The 15,724-nt window shown below is 43.0% G+C and overlaps 1 protein-coding gene across 1 annotated transcript in view; it reads right to left on the bottom strand.

Annotated features, from left to right (window-relative positions):
* The window catches only part of WWP2 (WW domain containing E3 ubiquitin protein ligase 2), a 120,271-nt gene extending 110,783 nt beyond the window's left edge, over window positions 1–9,488 (bottom strand). Inside the window, exons 1-2 of the mRNA XM_069456663.1 lie at window positions 9,432–9,488; window positions 98–182 (exon numbers count right to left, since the gene is read on the bottom strand). Of these exons, the coding sequence (XP_069312764.1) occupies window positions 98–182; window positions 9,432–9,476 (130 nt within the window). The 5' untranslated portion in view covers window positions 9,477–9,488. The remainder of the gene's footprint in view (window positions 1–97; window positions 183–9,431) is intronic.
* Window positions 9,489–15,724: the final 6,236 nt, after the last annotated feature.

Here is a 15,724-nt window from a genome sequence, read left to right as displayed (position 1 = left end):
ACTGGTAAGCTATTTCACAAAATTTGGCTCTCCAGGTGTGGTATAATTCCACCTCTTCCCCACGGATACGGGAAACAGTTCACACAGTGCCACTCACCTTTCAAAGTAAGCTGAGACTTCTCGAAAGGCAGGGCCACTCCTGCCCGGCTGGAGCTGGCAGATGCCATAGCATCACCATGAACCTGCAAGACAAACAGAGCAGCGGGTTTAGAGAATATCTGATAAGACGACTGAGGAACTGAACTCAATTTTAATATTTAAGTTTAAAGAAACAGAGGCAAGAAAACATAAACATCCTAGCAACTGTGGCCACGCTACTTTGGGCAGGGTACTGTCCGTCTTCTGACGGCCCTTGAACCTGCATAGGTCTTGGATGGTCTAGGAAGGACACAGGACTGTCAACATGCTGTAACAAAGTCTGGAGGAGGGCACGGCTAATACAACATCTCCAAAAAGAAAGTCATAGCTTAACAAGAAAAAGACAATTAATCTAGTGTGTTACATGAGGGGCAAGTTTTTCACCAAACCACAAGGGTCTCTGGCCCAATGAATAGAGTTTGATAGTAATCCTTGCTACCAGTATAATGTAAAAAAAAAGAAAAAGAGAAAAAAAAGACAGCTAATCCAATTTTTTAAATAGGTAAAAGATCTGAATAGATATTTGTCCAAAGAAGACACCCAAATGGCTAATTAGCATACTAAAAGATTCTCAACATTAGCCATCAGATATCCCTGTCTCCATATCTTTCTTGACTACAAGCAGAAATCTATCTTGCACTTTGAATGGATCTTTTACTCATATGTGATTTTGGAACATCATTATTTGCCATTTGGAAAATATTCGTTCATTGAGTTATGCAGATATGCCAAATGTTGACACATTTCATTATACAATATAAAAAAATGATATTTGTGAATGTCACCATTGACTTCATCAGATAAGTCTTTAAGCATCAGGAAGCTGTTGAGCTCTTGGTGGTAAAATAAGTGTTCCAAAATTCTAATTTCACTTAAAAACTCATATTTTAAGCCGGCTGCCGTGGCACATGCCTGTAGTCCCCGCTACTCGGGAGGCTGAGATGGGAGGATCGCTTGAGCCCAGGAGTTCAATATCAGCCTGGGCAAAACAGAGAGACCCCATTTCAAACAAACAAACACCCAGAAACCAAAAAAAACTCATATTTATCATTGGCAGCAAATACAGTCAGTGATTTTCCTCGAAGCGTCAGGCTCACTTCATTCATTTTCAAGAAAATGTCTGGCAAATATACAACTCTAGTAATGTTCATTTGTCTATTAGTTGTTTTCTTTAAATAGAAATGGTATTTCACCCAATAAGCAACTAATCCAGCTCTCAATCCAAACAACCGTACAAGTGCTTTCTCTCAACACTGTCAGACTTCAATGTGCAGCAGAGGAGCTCAGGGCGTATTTCCCATTTCAACACACAGAGTATTATAAAGAATGGGCCAGGCACGGTGGCTCACGCCTGTAATCCTAGCACTCTGGGAGGCCGAGGCGGGAGGATGGCTTGAGGTCAGGAGTTCGAGACCAGCCTGAGCAAGAGCGAGACCCCATCTCAACTAAAAAAATAGAAAGAAATGATCTGGACAGCTAAAAACATATATAGAAAAAAAATTAGCCAGGCATGGTGGTGCATGCCTGTAGTCCCAGCTACTCGGGAGGCTGAGGCAGAAGGATCGCTTAAGCCCAGGAGTTTGAGGTTGCTGTGAGCTTGATGCCACGGCACTCTAGCCCGGGCAACAGAGCGAGACTCTGTCTCAAAAAAACTAAAATAAAAAAAAAAGAGAAAGAATGTGCTCAAGAGTCAAGACTTCACCCAATTAATAAATTTTACTGCTTCATCAAGGACATTCTTACATGAAACTGGCTTTTTCTTTTCTTTTTATTGAGAGTGTTTGTGGTGAAGACCACCATGGCAACAGCACAGCCTGCTTCGTGCTGGTCCGGACAGCTTTGCCCACCTTTGCTTTTGCACCACGAGTGCAAATGGCATCACGGTGAAAAGGCAAATAAAGAATTTGTGTTACTAGGAAACAGTTTTGACCTTGCAGAAGCCTAGACAAGTCTCAGAAGCCTCCAGATGCCTGAGGATCATACTTGAGAACTGCTGCTGTAAAAATCCGGTAAAATTCCTGTTCTAGTCAACATCATTAATACCTTCTTTCATTTTACATGGATGTGACCTCTCCCCCTGACTTTCTATTTTATTTTACATTTTATCACCTTTTTTTTTTTTTTCTTTTTTTAAGAGACAGAATCTCGATATATTGCCCAGGCTGGAGCACAGTGGCTACTCACAGGTGCGATCGTAGCTCACTACAGCCTTGAACTCCTGGGCACAAGCAATCCTCCCACCTCAGCCTCCTGAGTAGCTGGGACTACAGGTGCCTGCCACTGAGCCTAGCACCTGATTTTCCATTTTAAAGAGCTGTTCAGCCTTAAAACATGGTTATTGGCCGGGCGCGGTGGCTCACGCCTGTAATCCTAGCACTCTGGGAGGCCGAGGTGGGCGGATCGTTTGAGCTCAGGAGTTCGAGACCAGCCTGAGCAAGAGCGAGACCCCATCTCTACTAAAAATAGAAAGAAATTATATGGACAGCTAAAAATATATATATAGAAAAAATTAGCCGGGCATGGTGGTGCATGCCTGTAGTCCCAGCTACTCGGGAGGCTGAGACAGGAGGATCGCTTGAGCTCAGGAGTTTGAGGTTGCTGTGAGCTAGGCTAACGCCACGGCACTCACTCTAGCCTGGGCAACAGAGTGAGACTCTGTCTCAAAAAAAAAAAAAATAAAATAAAAAATTAAAAAAAAAAAAAAACATGGTTATTAACTCACCATGTTACTCCAAGAATAGAAGCCCTTTATATGAGAATTAAATGTAGCTACAGCTAAGTATTAATAACATTGATTTTGACATTTTCCGTAGCCAAAGTCAAACAGTTTTACACTTTAAGGTTTTTAGTGGGCTAATCAGCCTGTGATTCTCCCCATGTATACATGTTAAATAAATTTCTATATCAAAAAAAAGAAAAAGATTTCTAGCAAAACAAAACAGAATTTGTCTTATTTGTAAGATACATCCAGTTTCCAAAAAGATGTAAAGTAGCTAAGTTTTTTCTGGCCTAGTCTGTAATAGGCATTTCACTTCAGTGGAAACCTCTGAAAACGTTACTTAGAGCAAAAGGAATATAAAACCAAAGCTCTTCCTACCAAGGTCTCGAATGACCTCTGCGTTACTAAATCCAATGGTGACTCTCGGTCCTCCTATAGGACTGCCGTATTGGCAGCATGTGACACAACTGATCACCCTTTCGTCCTGAACCCTTTCTTCCCTCGGCTTCCAGGACACCGCACCTGCCTGATCCCCTGCCAGCTTCCCAGGCTGCCAGCCTTGGGCTTCTTTGGGAGCTCCTTCCCCCTCCTCAACCTCTAGCCATCAGAGTGTCCCACACCTCAGGCCTTACGCCTCTTCTCTTGGCTATCTCGGCCAGTCTTGGGCTTTACATCTCATCTACCTGCTGACAATCCCAAATTCAGGTGTCCAGTACGATCCTCAGCCTTGAACCTTAGACCCTCAGATCCACTGGCCTATTGACAAAGTGAGCTTCTGATATTCCCCTCCACCCTGCTCCCCAGTCTTCTCTAGATTAACTTGTGACAACTCCTTTTACCCGGTGGTGCAGGCCAACACCCCGGGACTTATTCTTACCTCCCCTTTCCTCCTCACATCCTACATCCAATCCGTCAATAAACTTGGTGGTTCTACCTTTAAATATTTCCAAGTTAAGGCCAGGTGCAGTGGCTCACGCCTGTAATCCTAGCACTCTGGGACGCCGAGGCGGGTGGATCATTTGAGCTCAGGAGTTTGAGACCAGCCTGAGCAAGAATAAGACCCTGTCTCTACTAAGAATAGAAAGAAACTATATGGACAACTAAAAACATATATAGAAAAAATTAGCTGGGCATAGTGGCGCATGCCTGTAGTCCCAGCTACTCAGTAGGCTGAGGCAGGAGGATTGCTTGAGCCCAGCAGTTTGAGGTTGCTGTGAGCTAAGCTGACGCCACTGCACTCTAGCCCGGGCAACAGAGAGAGACTCTGCCTCAAAAAAGGAAAAAAAAAAAAAATATTTCCAAGTTCAACCCTCTTAACATCTGTACTGTCACCACCTGAGTCCAAACGGCCATGGTTTGTCACCAGTATTATTGCTTTTCCTGGTTCTGCCCTTTGCCCCTTTCAATCTAAACTCTAAATTCAGCAGAGTCATTTTTTAAATTATATGTAAGTCAGATCATGGCACTCTGATGTCCAAAACCACCCTGCAGTTTCCATCTGCTTGGATTGAATGTGTCCCCCAAAGTTCATGTATTGGCAACTTAATCCCCAATTCAACAGTGTTAAGAGGTGGGACTTTCAAGAGATGATTAACAGATTAATGTCATTACAGTAGGTGTGAGTTCATTATCTCAAGAGTGGGCTGGTTATAATAGCGAGTTTGGCCCCCTCTCATTCCCTCCCCTTCTGACTTCCACATAGGATAATGCAGCACGAAGGCCCTTGCCAGGATGTGGGCCCCTTGACCTTGGACTTTCCAGCCTCCAAAAGTGTAAGAAATAAATCTCTGTTCTTTATAAATCACCCAGTCTCTACTATTGTTATAGCAGCACAAAACAGACTAAGACATAGTCCAACACAGTGAAGGACAAAGTCCTTTTTTTTTTTTTTTGAGACAGAGTCTTGCTCTGTTGCCCGGGCTAGAGTGAGTGCCATGGCGTCAGCCTAGCTCACAGCAACCTCAAACTCCTGGGCTCAAGCAATCCTTCTGCCTCAGCCTCCCAAGTAGCTGGGACTACAGGCATGTGCCACCATGCCCGGCTCATTTTTTCTATATATATTTTTAGTTGTCCATATAATTTCTTTCTATTTTTAGTAGAGACGGGGTCTCGCTCTTGCTCAGGCTGGTCTCGAACTCCTGACCTCCAGCGATCCACCCGCCTCGGCCTCCCAGAGTGCTAGGATTACAGGCGTGAGCCACCACGCCCGGCCGACAAAGTCCTTAAAATGACCTTTAAGGGCCTAAGCGATATGCTCCTCTCACTTCCACACACTACTCTGACCTCATCGGCCACTTCCCTCCCCCCACTGTCCCCACACACCCGCCCCCTTGAGCATGCAGACATGCTCCTACTTCTGTCTTTGCATCCCACCCCCTCATCTAGAATGCTCTCCCTCTAGGTGTCCACATACAGGGCTTATTCCCCAACTGCCTTCAGGCATTGACTCAAAGGTCTGTTTCTTAAGGGGTCTTCCTTCCCTATTTCACTTTATCACTGCATGCCACATACTGTATTTATTTACTGTATTTATTGCCTGTCTCCCTCCACTAGAAGGTAAGTTCTTCGAGGGCCATGATGTCTGTCTCACCTGTTAGCCCTGCAGCCCTAGTGTCTAGAATGGTACCTGGCTCTTAGTAGGAACTCCATCAATACTTGCTGAATGAATGAATTTGAACACCAATTTTCTAAATTTAAAAAGATGATGTTTTGACTCCCCTGGACTAAATTTGTTTTGGTGAACCAGTAAAAAGACGAACTCTCCTTGCTACCCATCAGATTAGAAAGAGATAAGAAATCTGACAACAAGTGTTAGTGAGAAGTCTCACACACTTCTGCACAAGGTGCACGTTAGATGGCACCTGACCACCTCCCATAGAGTTAATGACACATATATTGTACCCCCAGGATTCTACTCCCAGGCATTTGTGAGAGGAAAATTCTCCAATAAACACAGAAGCAGCCATGTTTAAGGATGTTCATGAGAGTGATGTTTATAATAGCAAAGCATTGTAAACAACCTAAATATCTATCAGTGGGAAAATAGATAAATTGTGATATATTTCTAAATTGGCATGGTATATAGTAACTGAAATATGTGAATTCAAGTCACATGTACAAATCCCAAACTGTAATGCTAAGGGACAAAAAAAAAAAAATGCAAATGGCAGCCTAAGTACAGTATGATGCCATCAGTATACACTTGGACTTACACAAAACAACCGCGCATACTGCCATGGACACACAAATGTAGTAAAAGTATAAAAGCATGGACAGGAAGGAACCATCCCAAGTTCAGAACAAAATTTCCCTCTTGGGTAGGGGAGGAAGAAGCAGGGGAATTGGAGTGAGGAGAGAGACCAAGGGAACTTCAACTGTCTCTACAACAGTTTATCTTTTAAAGAAAAAAGTTCCAGAGCAAATATGGTAAAATGTTCATATTCATTAAATCCAGATGGTGGTTTTTACGACTTTTTGTTATCTTAGTCTCTGAACCATTTTATATGTTTGATCTTCTTCATAATTGAACAATAATTTTAAGGGAAAAAAGATCCTATCTTGAGTAATGAAAGGAAGATTAATGATTATAAATTAAGCCTCAGGGCTTTTAGTAACTGGCATTAAAACACTAAAAGCTGGAAATCCATTATTTATAGACTTTACAAATAAAAGAATATTTTCAAAATCTTTACGTCTGTCGGGACTCTTTCTTTCCTAAGGCAACTCAACTCTCGGTAGTTTTTGAACTAGCTTGTTTTCCTGAGCTTTTCGCTGTTTTTAGCCTTTAGTCTTAACTCTTAGAGAATGAAACCTGAAGCCCCCACATGGCCTATTAAATGAGAGAAAGACCAAATCTCTTGATCTATACTTCATGGCCCCAAAACTAAATCAATTGGATGCATTCTAAAGAAGCCTTGGAATGAACGAAGCCAACTGGGACAAACGGGGCAGATACCACCACCAAGGATTCTTTCTGCAACGTCTTTCACACTGACAGCCCTTTGTTTACTAACAGTGATCCATGATGTTACTGGAGCTTTGTCTGGAGTTCCAGACCCAATTAGCAAGATACCACCCTGACATTGTACAAGGGAGGTATTTTGAATCGTAAAATCTTTGCAATTTATGTACAAAGAAAAATAACCCTAACCGCAGAAGTTAAGAAAGATCCCATCCCAGTCCAAGTACTTTAAACCTATTAGCTTTTGCCTCAGGTCCCATCTCATACATGGTTCCTAATGTGCATTAGGTCCAAATTCCCAGAATTTGCAATATACCTGTCTCAGCAACACAAGTAGATGACTGTACATGTACTCAAGTACTTTTACCCCTGCTAAGAGCAACAGAAAGTATTTGCATCCAAATTACTCCCCAAAAAACTGAGTTAGCATAAGTCTGGGGCAGACAGGGGGAAGAGGGAAAACAATGTTTAAAATATAACCAACAGTTATACATACACAAAGAATTTCATTTTTGAAGGGAGTAATAGATTTATTCAGAGGGGGAGGAGGAAGTCAAAACTTCTCCTTTTACTAAATCTGGTAGATTTACCCAGATTTCTCAAAAAAAAAAAAAAACCCCAAATAACAGATTTTGTCTGAATTTACCCTCTACATAAATCTTGACAAGCATTTTATTTGTTTGTTGTTGTTTGAGACAGAGTCTTGCTCTGTCGTCCCAGGTAGAGTGCAGTGGCATCATCATAGTTCACTGCAACTTCAAACTCCTGGGCTCAAGCAATCCTCCTGCCTCAGCCTCCCAAGTAGCTGGGACTACAGGCGCGCACTATCACACCTGACTAATTTTTTCTATTTTTAGTAGAGGCAGGGTCTCACTCTTGCTCAGGCTGGTCTCAAACTCCTGACCTCAAGCGATCCTCCCACTTCAGCCTCCCAGAGTGCTAGGATTACAGGCATGAGCCAGCACTCCTGGCCTTTGATAAGCATTTTAAAAAATAAAATATAAACTTATAGAGTAGAAAATATAGAAGTACATTATAAATAAAGGAAAGCATTATTTCACAAAACAGTTTTTCAGATAAATGTATTTTACATAAACATGTCTACCGGGTTATGATATAAAATGTACATCTTACTAAATGTTATAGTCAAAAAGCTTAAGAACAACTGGTGCACAACAATCCCATTTTAGGTAGCATTTTAGATGAGAGAAACACTCACGAACACTGCAGATCCCAATAAGCAGACACTAAATTGGGGACTAACTTCACTCAGAGAAAGGTCATCAGTTTATTACCATTTTAAATCTGAGAAATTTCTCACACCTAGATAAAACAATTTCTAGGGCTTAAAGGCATTCATTCAATCATTCGACAAATATTTATTGGGCCTCTGTTATGTACTATGTACTGTATTTGGTGCTAATGACATACTGGTGAATAAAATAGGGGAAAAAAATAGTAAATCCTGCCCTACAAGGTTCTGGTAAAGAACCAAGAAAGATCTCCTCCCAGCTCTGGTAGTAACCAGAGTGAACTACCTGATTCCAGCCCCTTCTAACCTTCCTGTCTCACTTAACAGGAGAAAAACAGACAACTCTAATGAAAGTCACAGCCCAGGGACACAGGCCCACTGAGAGACTGAGACTTGATCATGAGGTTATAAAATACTTGCCCTCCCACACACTTCGCCAGCGGGGCTCCAGTATAATAGCAGGGAATTACAGCTGAAAGAGCTGAAAGGCTCACACTCTATTTAAGAAGGAGTTTCTAGGGAAGACCAAAGAAAACAGGGGAGACAAAAACAAGGACACTAGAGGAATGTGAAGCCTCTGGTACCCACACTTACAGCAATCATTAAACACAGACCAACTCCTTGCCAGATTAACATTAAACCCCATACTAAAGCCTTATTTACCTACTACGCAATGCTGCATGCCTAGCTGGCACTGAAAAATTACAAGGCAGGAGGAAACAGTGTGAAACAGAGACAAAGCAAGCATTGGAGCCAGACTCAGACGGGACACATTTTAGAATTATCTAACTGGGAATTCAAAATAAGTATGATTAATATGTTAAGAGCGCTAATGCAAAAAGTAGACAACAGACAAAACAGATGGGTAATGCAAGCAGAGATACGGAAACTGTAATAAACAATCAAAAGAAAATGCTAGAAATCACAATGTAACAGAAACAAACAATGCCTTGATGAGTTCATTGGTAGATGGTACATGGCTGATGGGGTTCAGGACACAATACCCCAAAATATGACAGCTTGGCATTTGAGAAAACAGCAGAAGCAGTAAGGTCATTAAACACCCTCACCTGCCACCCTTAGCCCCTGAAGCAGGTCATAAAACCTAGTAAGGGTTTTCTGACCACCCCTGAAGCAGATCAAATAACTCTCATTTAAGAGGTGCTCTCCCTATATGCCTAGGAAAGGAACATCCTTATCTCTGGACACACAGGGACACAGAGAAAAATCTGAACAAATAGGCCTTGTTAAATTTTCCCCTGGTTTATTATCATTAGATCATATCCCTTTTGTCCAATCATATTTGTCCACAACTGTTCCACTCTTCATCAAACCTAAGCATAAAACATACACAAGTTTACCTGCTTTTTCAGGTCTTCATTTCCTTGTGACAGCTCCCATGTCATGTAAAATTTATATTAAATAAATTTGCATGCTTTCTTCTCATTAACCTTTCTTTTGTTCTAGGGGCCTCGGCCATGAACACAGGATGAGTGACAAAAAGATATTTCCCCTTCCCTACGTGACCAAAGAATCAGTGAGCTTGAAGATATGTCAATAGAAACTTCCCAAACTGATATGCAAAGAGAAAGAAGAATGGAAAAAAAAAAAAATCCAAGAACTGTGGGACAATTTCAGAAGTTGCAAAATACACATAATTGGAATACCAGAAGACAGAGAACACGTCACAGAAGAAATATCTGAAGTAAGCCGGGCACAATGCCTCACACCTGTAATTCCAGCACTTTGGGAGACCCAGTGGGGAGAATTGCTTAAGATCAGGAGTTAGAGACCAGCCTGAGCAAGAGCCAGACTCTCTACAGAAAAATAGAAAAATTAGCTGGGTGTGGTGGTGAGCGCCTAGACTGGCAGCTACTCAGGAGGCTGAGGCAGGAAGATCACTTGAGCCCAAGACTTTGAGGTTGCTGTGAGCTATGATTGTGCCACTGCACTCCTGGTTCAGCTGTGAATAGCATTTATAAGCATAATAGCATAAACAACTTAATCAAAAATTGCAATATGGTTGTAATCAGAAAATGCAGCCTCCGTCTTAAGGAGACTGGCCAGGAAGAGAGCTACATCTTCATCTTTCATGGTTCAAAGACAATAGATAAAACTGACAAGGGAAGAAATTAACAGTATAAGGATGTCATTTGGAAATATAAAAGTCAATACCAGACGAGAGCTAAAATAGTTAAAAGTCATTGCCACTAAGGAACAAGAGCCAAGAATAAAAAGGGATAGAGCAAGGAACTGCTGTTGCACTATAAGCCTTGTGATGCTATTTGACTTTCTAACTATGTCCATGTATCATTTGGGGCATAAATACAATTTAAATTCAAAAAAGAAAAGGCTTCTTTTCAACTCAGGTCATAGAAAGATATCCTTACTTCATTTTAATTAGAGCACACCCTGTCTACATTCAATTTGTGTAGTGGGTTGAACTGTGGCCCCCACAAAGCTAAGTCCTAAGCCCCCAGGACCTGCAAATGTGATTGTATTTGGAATAGCGTCTTTACAGGTGTAATTAAGTTAGGGAATCTCAAGATTCGTGCATCCTGGATTTCAGGTAGGCATAGTGTTCTTAAAAGAGACAGAGGGGAGAACACAGAACAGCAGGGGAGGACATGCGAGGACAGAGAATGAAAGAATGCAGCCTAAGCCAAGGAACACTGAAGCCACCATAAGCTGGAAGAGGCAAAGAATTCTCCCCCGGAGACTATGGAAGGATCCAGCCCTGTTGACACCTTGATTTCAGATTTCTGGCCTCCAGAACTGTGAAACAATGAATTTCTGTTGTTTTAAGCCACACAAGTTTGCCGTAATTTATTACACAAATTAGGAACAGGACACTAATACAATTAGTTGACAAAGGCTATAGAAAATGTGGATTTCAACTGACCTCAGAATGAAACTGGCAGCCCTCCGCATATGGGCAGCACACCCTCGGGATGCCCAAATCCCACACCCACCTGCACCCAGACCCCCAGGTCAGCTTCCCTTAAGAAATAACCGCTGCAGTCGCGGGATGCATGGTCTTGCTGACATTTGTGTTTGTTTCTTAATTATGATTCCAGATACAAAACAAAAATCCTAAATGTACCATTCTGATTTATTTCATCACAAAGAAAACGAGTATTTTTCATGGTCCCCTTTAAAATAATTCGTTGATGCCACTACTAACACATTTGATTAGCTTTTGAATTTGAGAATGAAGTGCCTCTTCTAACGAAAAGTGACAGAATGAAGCAAGACGGGCTGTCTCAGAAGACTAGCAGGTGGCCAGTGTCTGGTCTTCACACAGAGGACAGACAGCTTTTCCCCTTGCTTTCCTTTTCAGCTTTGCTGGGCCCTTCCTCCTCTCTAATGCCTTCCTTTTTCCTCCTCTGAGGTAGGCACAGCCCCCGTTCCTGCATGGACACCACTGTTGGGCTCATCTCCAAAAGAGGAGCTGTCCTTGCACTCAGAGTTATACGGTAGCATGACCTGAACTACTAGCTTCCAGGGCTCATCAGCTCTGCACTGAAAGGAACGGACAGTGGCCTTACTGTGAGGTTCAGGTTGGCAGCCCTAACCGCAGGAAAAGAGCAGAGGGGAGGCGAGAATGAAGAGGCCAATGAGCATCTAGAACCAAACCCTCAGCAGTCAGAACTTAAGATTAGGGATATTTCCCGGCCAGGAGCATGTGCAGAAACTAGGAGCTCGTGACCAAAGGTAACCTTTCCCCCATGAACATACATTAGCATAGTAAAAATCACACCACCCGCACCATGACAGTTTACAAATGCCATGGAAACCCCTGGAAGTTACCCTAGAAAGATAAAATTGGGGACGGCCCTTAGCTCCAAGAACTCTTCACCCTTTTCCCAGGAAAATAATGAATATTCTGCCCACCACTTAGCATATCGTAAGATGTAGACATAAAAGAAGTGTGTCAAGACCCCAGGGTCTTCTCCACTCCCGGAGACAGACCCATTTCCCCTCCGGAAACATACTTTCACTTTGTATGCTTGAAGCCTGCAATCAAAGCTGCTTGTATACGGTACTAAGTGTCTGTCATCACTCCATGGCACCAGCCCTGCTTATGACTTTTCCAAGCAAGGAGCCAAAGAACCAGGACAACAACTCTCCAACACAAACACACCTGACATTACACCTTTACTTTTAAATAAGAAACTCTTAAAAAAAAAAAAAAGTTGCTGGGCACAGTGATACGCACCTGTAGTCCCTTGAGCCCAGGAGTTGGAGGCTGCAGTGAACTGTGATCGCACCTGTGAATAGCCACTGCACTCCAGCCTGGGCAACACAGCGAGACCGTCTCCATTAAATTAGTTAATAAATTAAAAACTTTTTAAAAACCCAACTTTCCTTGCTTATAATCCACTGGCTGTTAGAAGAAAAGACACTATTAGCTAGGGCAATAATTTCAGAGTCCTTCTCATTAGAACAATTAAGCATTTTGCAGGTCCACCTACTGGTTCAGAATTTCCAGAGACATCCAGAAAGACAACAAAGATCTATCATGGTCCTTTTTGGCTAAAAATCCCTGAGATCAAAGAAGCAGGAAGAAAATGTTTTTAACGTATCCAACTGGAAACAACAGAGGAGGCAGAAGACCGTGCCTGCACGACAACCTTCACGTGGGCTCCGCAGGACACCAAGGGCACAACTGAAACAGGACTGTTTCATTCTTTTTATTATTATTACTGAAATTCACATACCATAAAGTCGCCTCTTTTACAGCATACAACTCAATGGGCTTTGGTATATTCAGAGTTGTACAACCATCACCACTAATTCCAGAACATTTTCATCACCCCAGAAGAAACCCTGTACCACTCATGGTTACTCCTCATTTCTTCCTGCTACCAGCCCTTAGCAGCCATTATCTACTTTCTGTCTCTACAGATTTGCCTATTCCAGACATTTCAACATAAATGGAACCACACAATATGTGGTCTTTGGTGACAGGTTTCCTTCACTAAGCATAATGTTGTCAGGGTTTACCCTCATTTTAGTATGTATCAACACTTCATTCCTTTTTATGGCTAAATAATATTTCATTGTATGGATATATATTTTGCTTCTCCATTCATCAGTTGATGGACATTAGGGTTGTTAGGAAGGGTTCATTCTTGAAGCCCGGGAACTGCAAGGGTGCAGTGTACCTTCAGCAGGAGGCAGTCAGCCCTCTGACTGTGGCTCTTCCAGCCTCTTACTCATCCTGTCCAGTCCTGAGCCAGAGTCAGTTATTCAACAGATGCTCTTAGACGCCACTTTGGGCCAGTCCCTGAGAATACAAAGTGGATGCCACCTCCCGGGAGCTTGGATATCTTGCTCTGAGAGAGCTTTTTTTTTTTTTTTTTTTCTTGGAGACAGGGTCTTGCTCTGTTGTTCAGGCTGAAATACGGTGGCCTAATCATAGCTCACGGCAACCCTGGATACCTGAGTTCAAGCGATCCTCCTGTCTCAGCCTCCCGAGTAGCTGGGACTACAGCAGCATGCCACCACACCCTGCTAATTTTTAAATTTTCTGCAGAGACAGGGTCTTACTATGTTGCCCAGGCTGGTCTTGAACTCCTAGCCTCAAGCAATCCTCCTGCCTGGGCCTCCCAAAGTGCTAGGATTACAGGCATGAGCCACGACCTCGGCCTAAATCCCCTTTAAACAGATCCTTGAAGAACTTGTGATGGGAGAAAGCAAACACACATCAGATTTAGCAAGTGACAGCTCTTGCAATAGCTGAAGCACCTGATCACTCTTATCTTCCTACTTCAGCAAGATCCTTTCAGACCTGTCAATCTTCCGAGGCAGAGAGGCTTAACCACTCATTCGCCTGAGTGATACTGGGCAAGTTACCTACTGAGAGGATTAAGAGGAGAAAACAAACTTGGTTTCTTCCTACTATACTCTCACAACACACAATACTTCTGGCACCAGATGCGTGGAGGTATTTCCCCACACACCATGCAAGTGTCCAATTCTGCAGCCAGTGGACACCCGCTGGGTGTCCTCCAGTTCAGTTCAATCCCGATCCCGCCTACCTGGAGATAGCGCAGATCGCACAGGTTGAGGGCTCAGTCCCACGAGAATGTCTTAAAGATGCCAATCACAAGCCCCAGGCTGTTTCACCTGTGCTTCTGCCTGCTATAAATCAGGGTTCCCACCACTGCCTCATCAGGTCTGATTAATTTGCTACAGCAGCTGCAGAAGTCAGGGAAACACTTTCCTTGCATGTACTAATTTATTATAGGGGATATTACAAAGTATACAAATGAAGAGATGCATAAGGCAAGGCACGGGCAAGGGGCAGAGAGCTTCCAGGCCCTCTCCAGGCCTGCCACCCTCCGGGAACTCCATGTGTTCAGCTACCCAGAAGCCCCTCAAACCCCGTCCTTTTGGGTTTTTAAGGAAACTTCATTATGTAGGAATGATTGGCTATTGGTGATCAAATCCACCTTTATCCCCCATCCTCCCCTCCCCAGAGATGGGAGGGGGTAGGACTGAAGGTCTCAACCTTCTAATCCCCCGGTTGGTTCCCCTGGCAACCAGCCCCCACCCAGAGGCTACCTGGGAGCCCGAGCCACCGGTCAATCATTAGCATACAAAAAGACACTATCAATCGGGAAATTTCAAGAATTTTAGGAGCTGTAGGCCAGGAAATGGGAGGAAAACCAAATATGTATATTTCACAATATCACACTTACCCTCTCTAAATCTGCTTCCTCATCTGTGAAATGAACCCAATAGTATTTAATAGTATTTACTTTATAAGATTATGTTACCGATTAATTGAGAGCAGGTAAAGCGAACAGCAAATAGTAAGTGCTCTTTGAATATCAACTGCAAACTAATTACTTCTTGATACTAAAATTCTAGGCTCTGGGATTGCAGGCACCTCAATTCCTAAAATTCTTTGACCCAGCTTTGAGACAAGAAACCAATGAACACTGAATCTTGAGATGAAAAGACCTGTGCAGAAGAATGCGCCAGGGAGAAGCAGAAATGCCTCACTGGTACCAAGATTTTATTTCTAATTAACCAGCCGTAGAAACAGGCAAAGCTTCTTACTAATCATTATAAAATCAACCCTGCATCTACTTTTTTTTTTTTTTTGGAGACAGGTCTCACTTTGTTGCCCCAACTAGACTACAGTGGCATCATCACAGCTCACAGCAACCTCAAAACAAAGACATAAAATGTAACCAAAACTTCTGTACCCTCATAAAAAAAAAAAAACCTGAAACTCCCGGGCTCACTCGATCCTCTTGCCTCAGCCTCCCAAGCTGCTGGGACTCCAGGTGCACACCACTGCACCAGTTAATTTTTCTTTTTTTTTTTTTTGCAGAGACAAGGTCTCACTCTTGCTCAGGCTGGTCTCTTGAACTCCTGAGCTCAAGCAATCCTCCTGCCTCAGCCTCCCAGAGTGCGAGGATTACAGGTGTGAGCCATCGCGCCCGCCAGGTGCCAGTTCTTGAAAGATGTGAAAGAGAAGGGTCTGACCAAGATCCCCCCTTCCCTTCACTCTCACGCTTCTCCAGTTCTACCCACCACTCGAGCTGCTTTCTTGGCCTCTGTCCTCCGTCCAGGATTGAGTTATCTTCCATTCTCCAAAGGCCCATATTGAAAAACAATCAAACACAATCAAACTTTG

Source organism: Eulemur rufifrons, chromosome 23 (genome assembly GCF_041146395.1).
Source record: "Eulemur rufifrons isolate Redbay chromosome 23, OSU_ERuf_1, whole genome shotgun sequence".
Lineage (NCBI taxonomy): Eukaryota > Metazoa > Chordata > Mammalia > Primates > Lemuridae > Eulemur > Eulemur rufifrons.
Note: the sequence above shows the minus strand (reverse complement) of the source record. Positions and strands in the feature narration are given on the sequence as shown.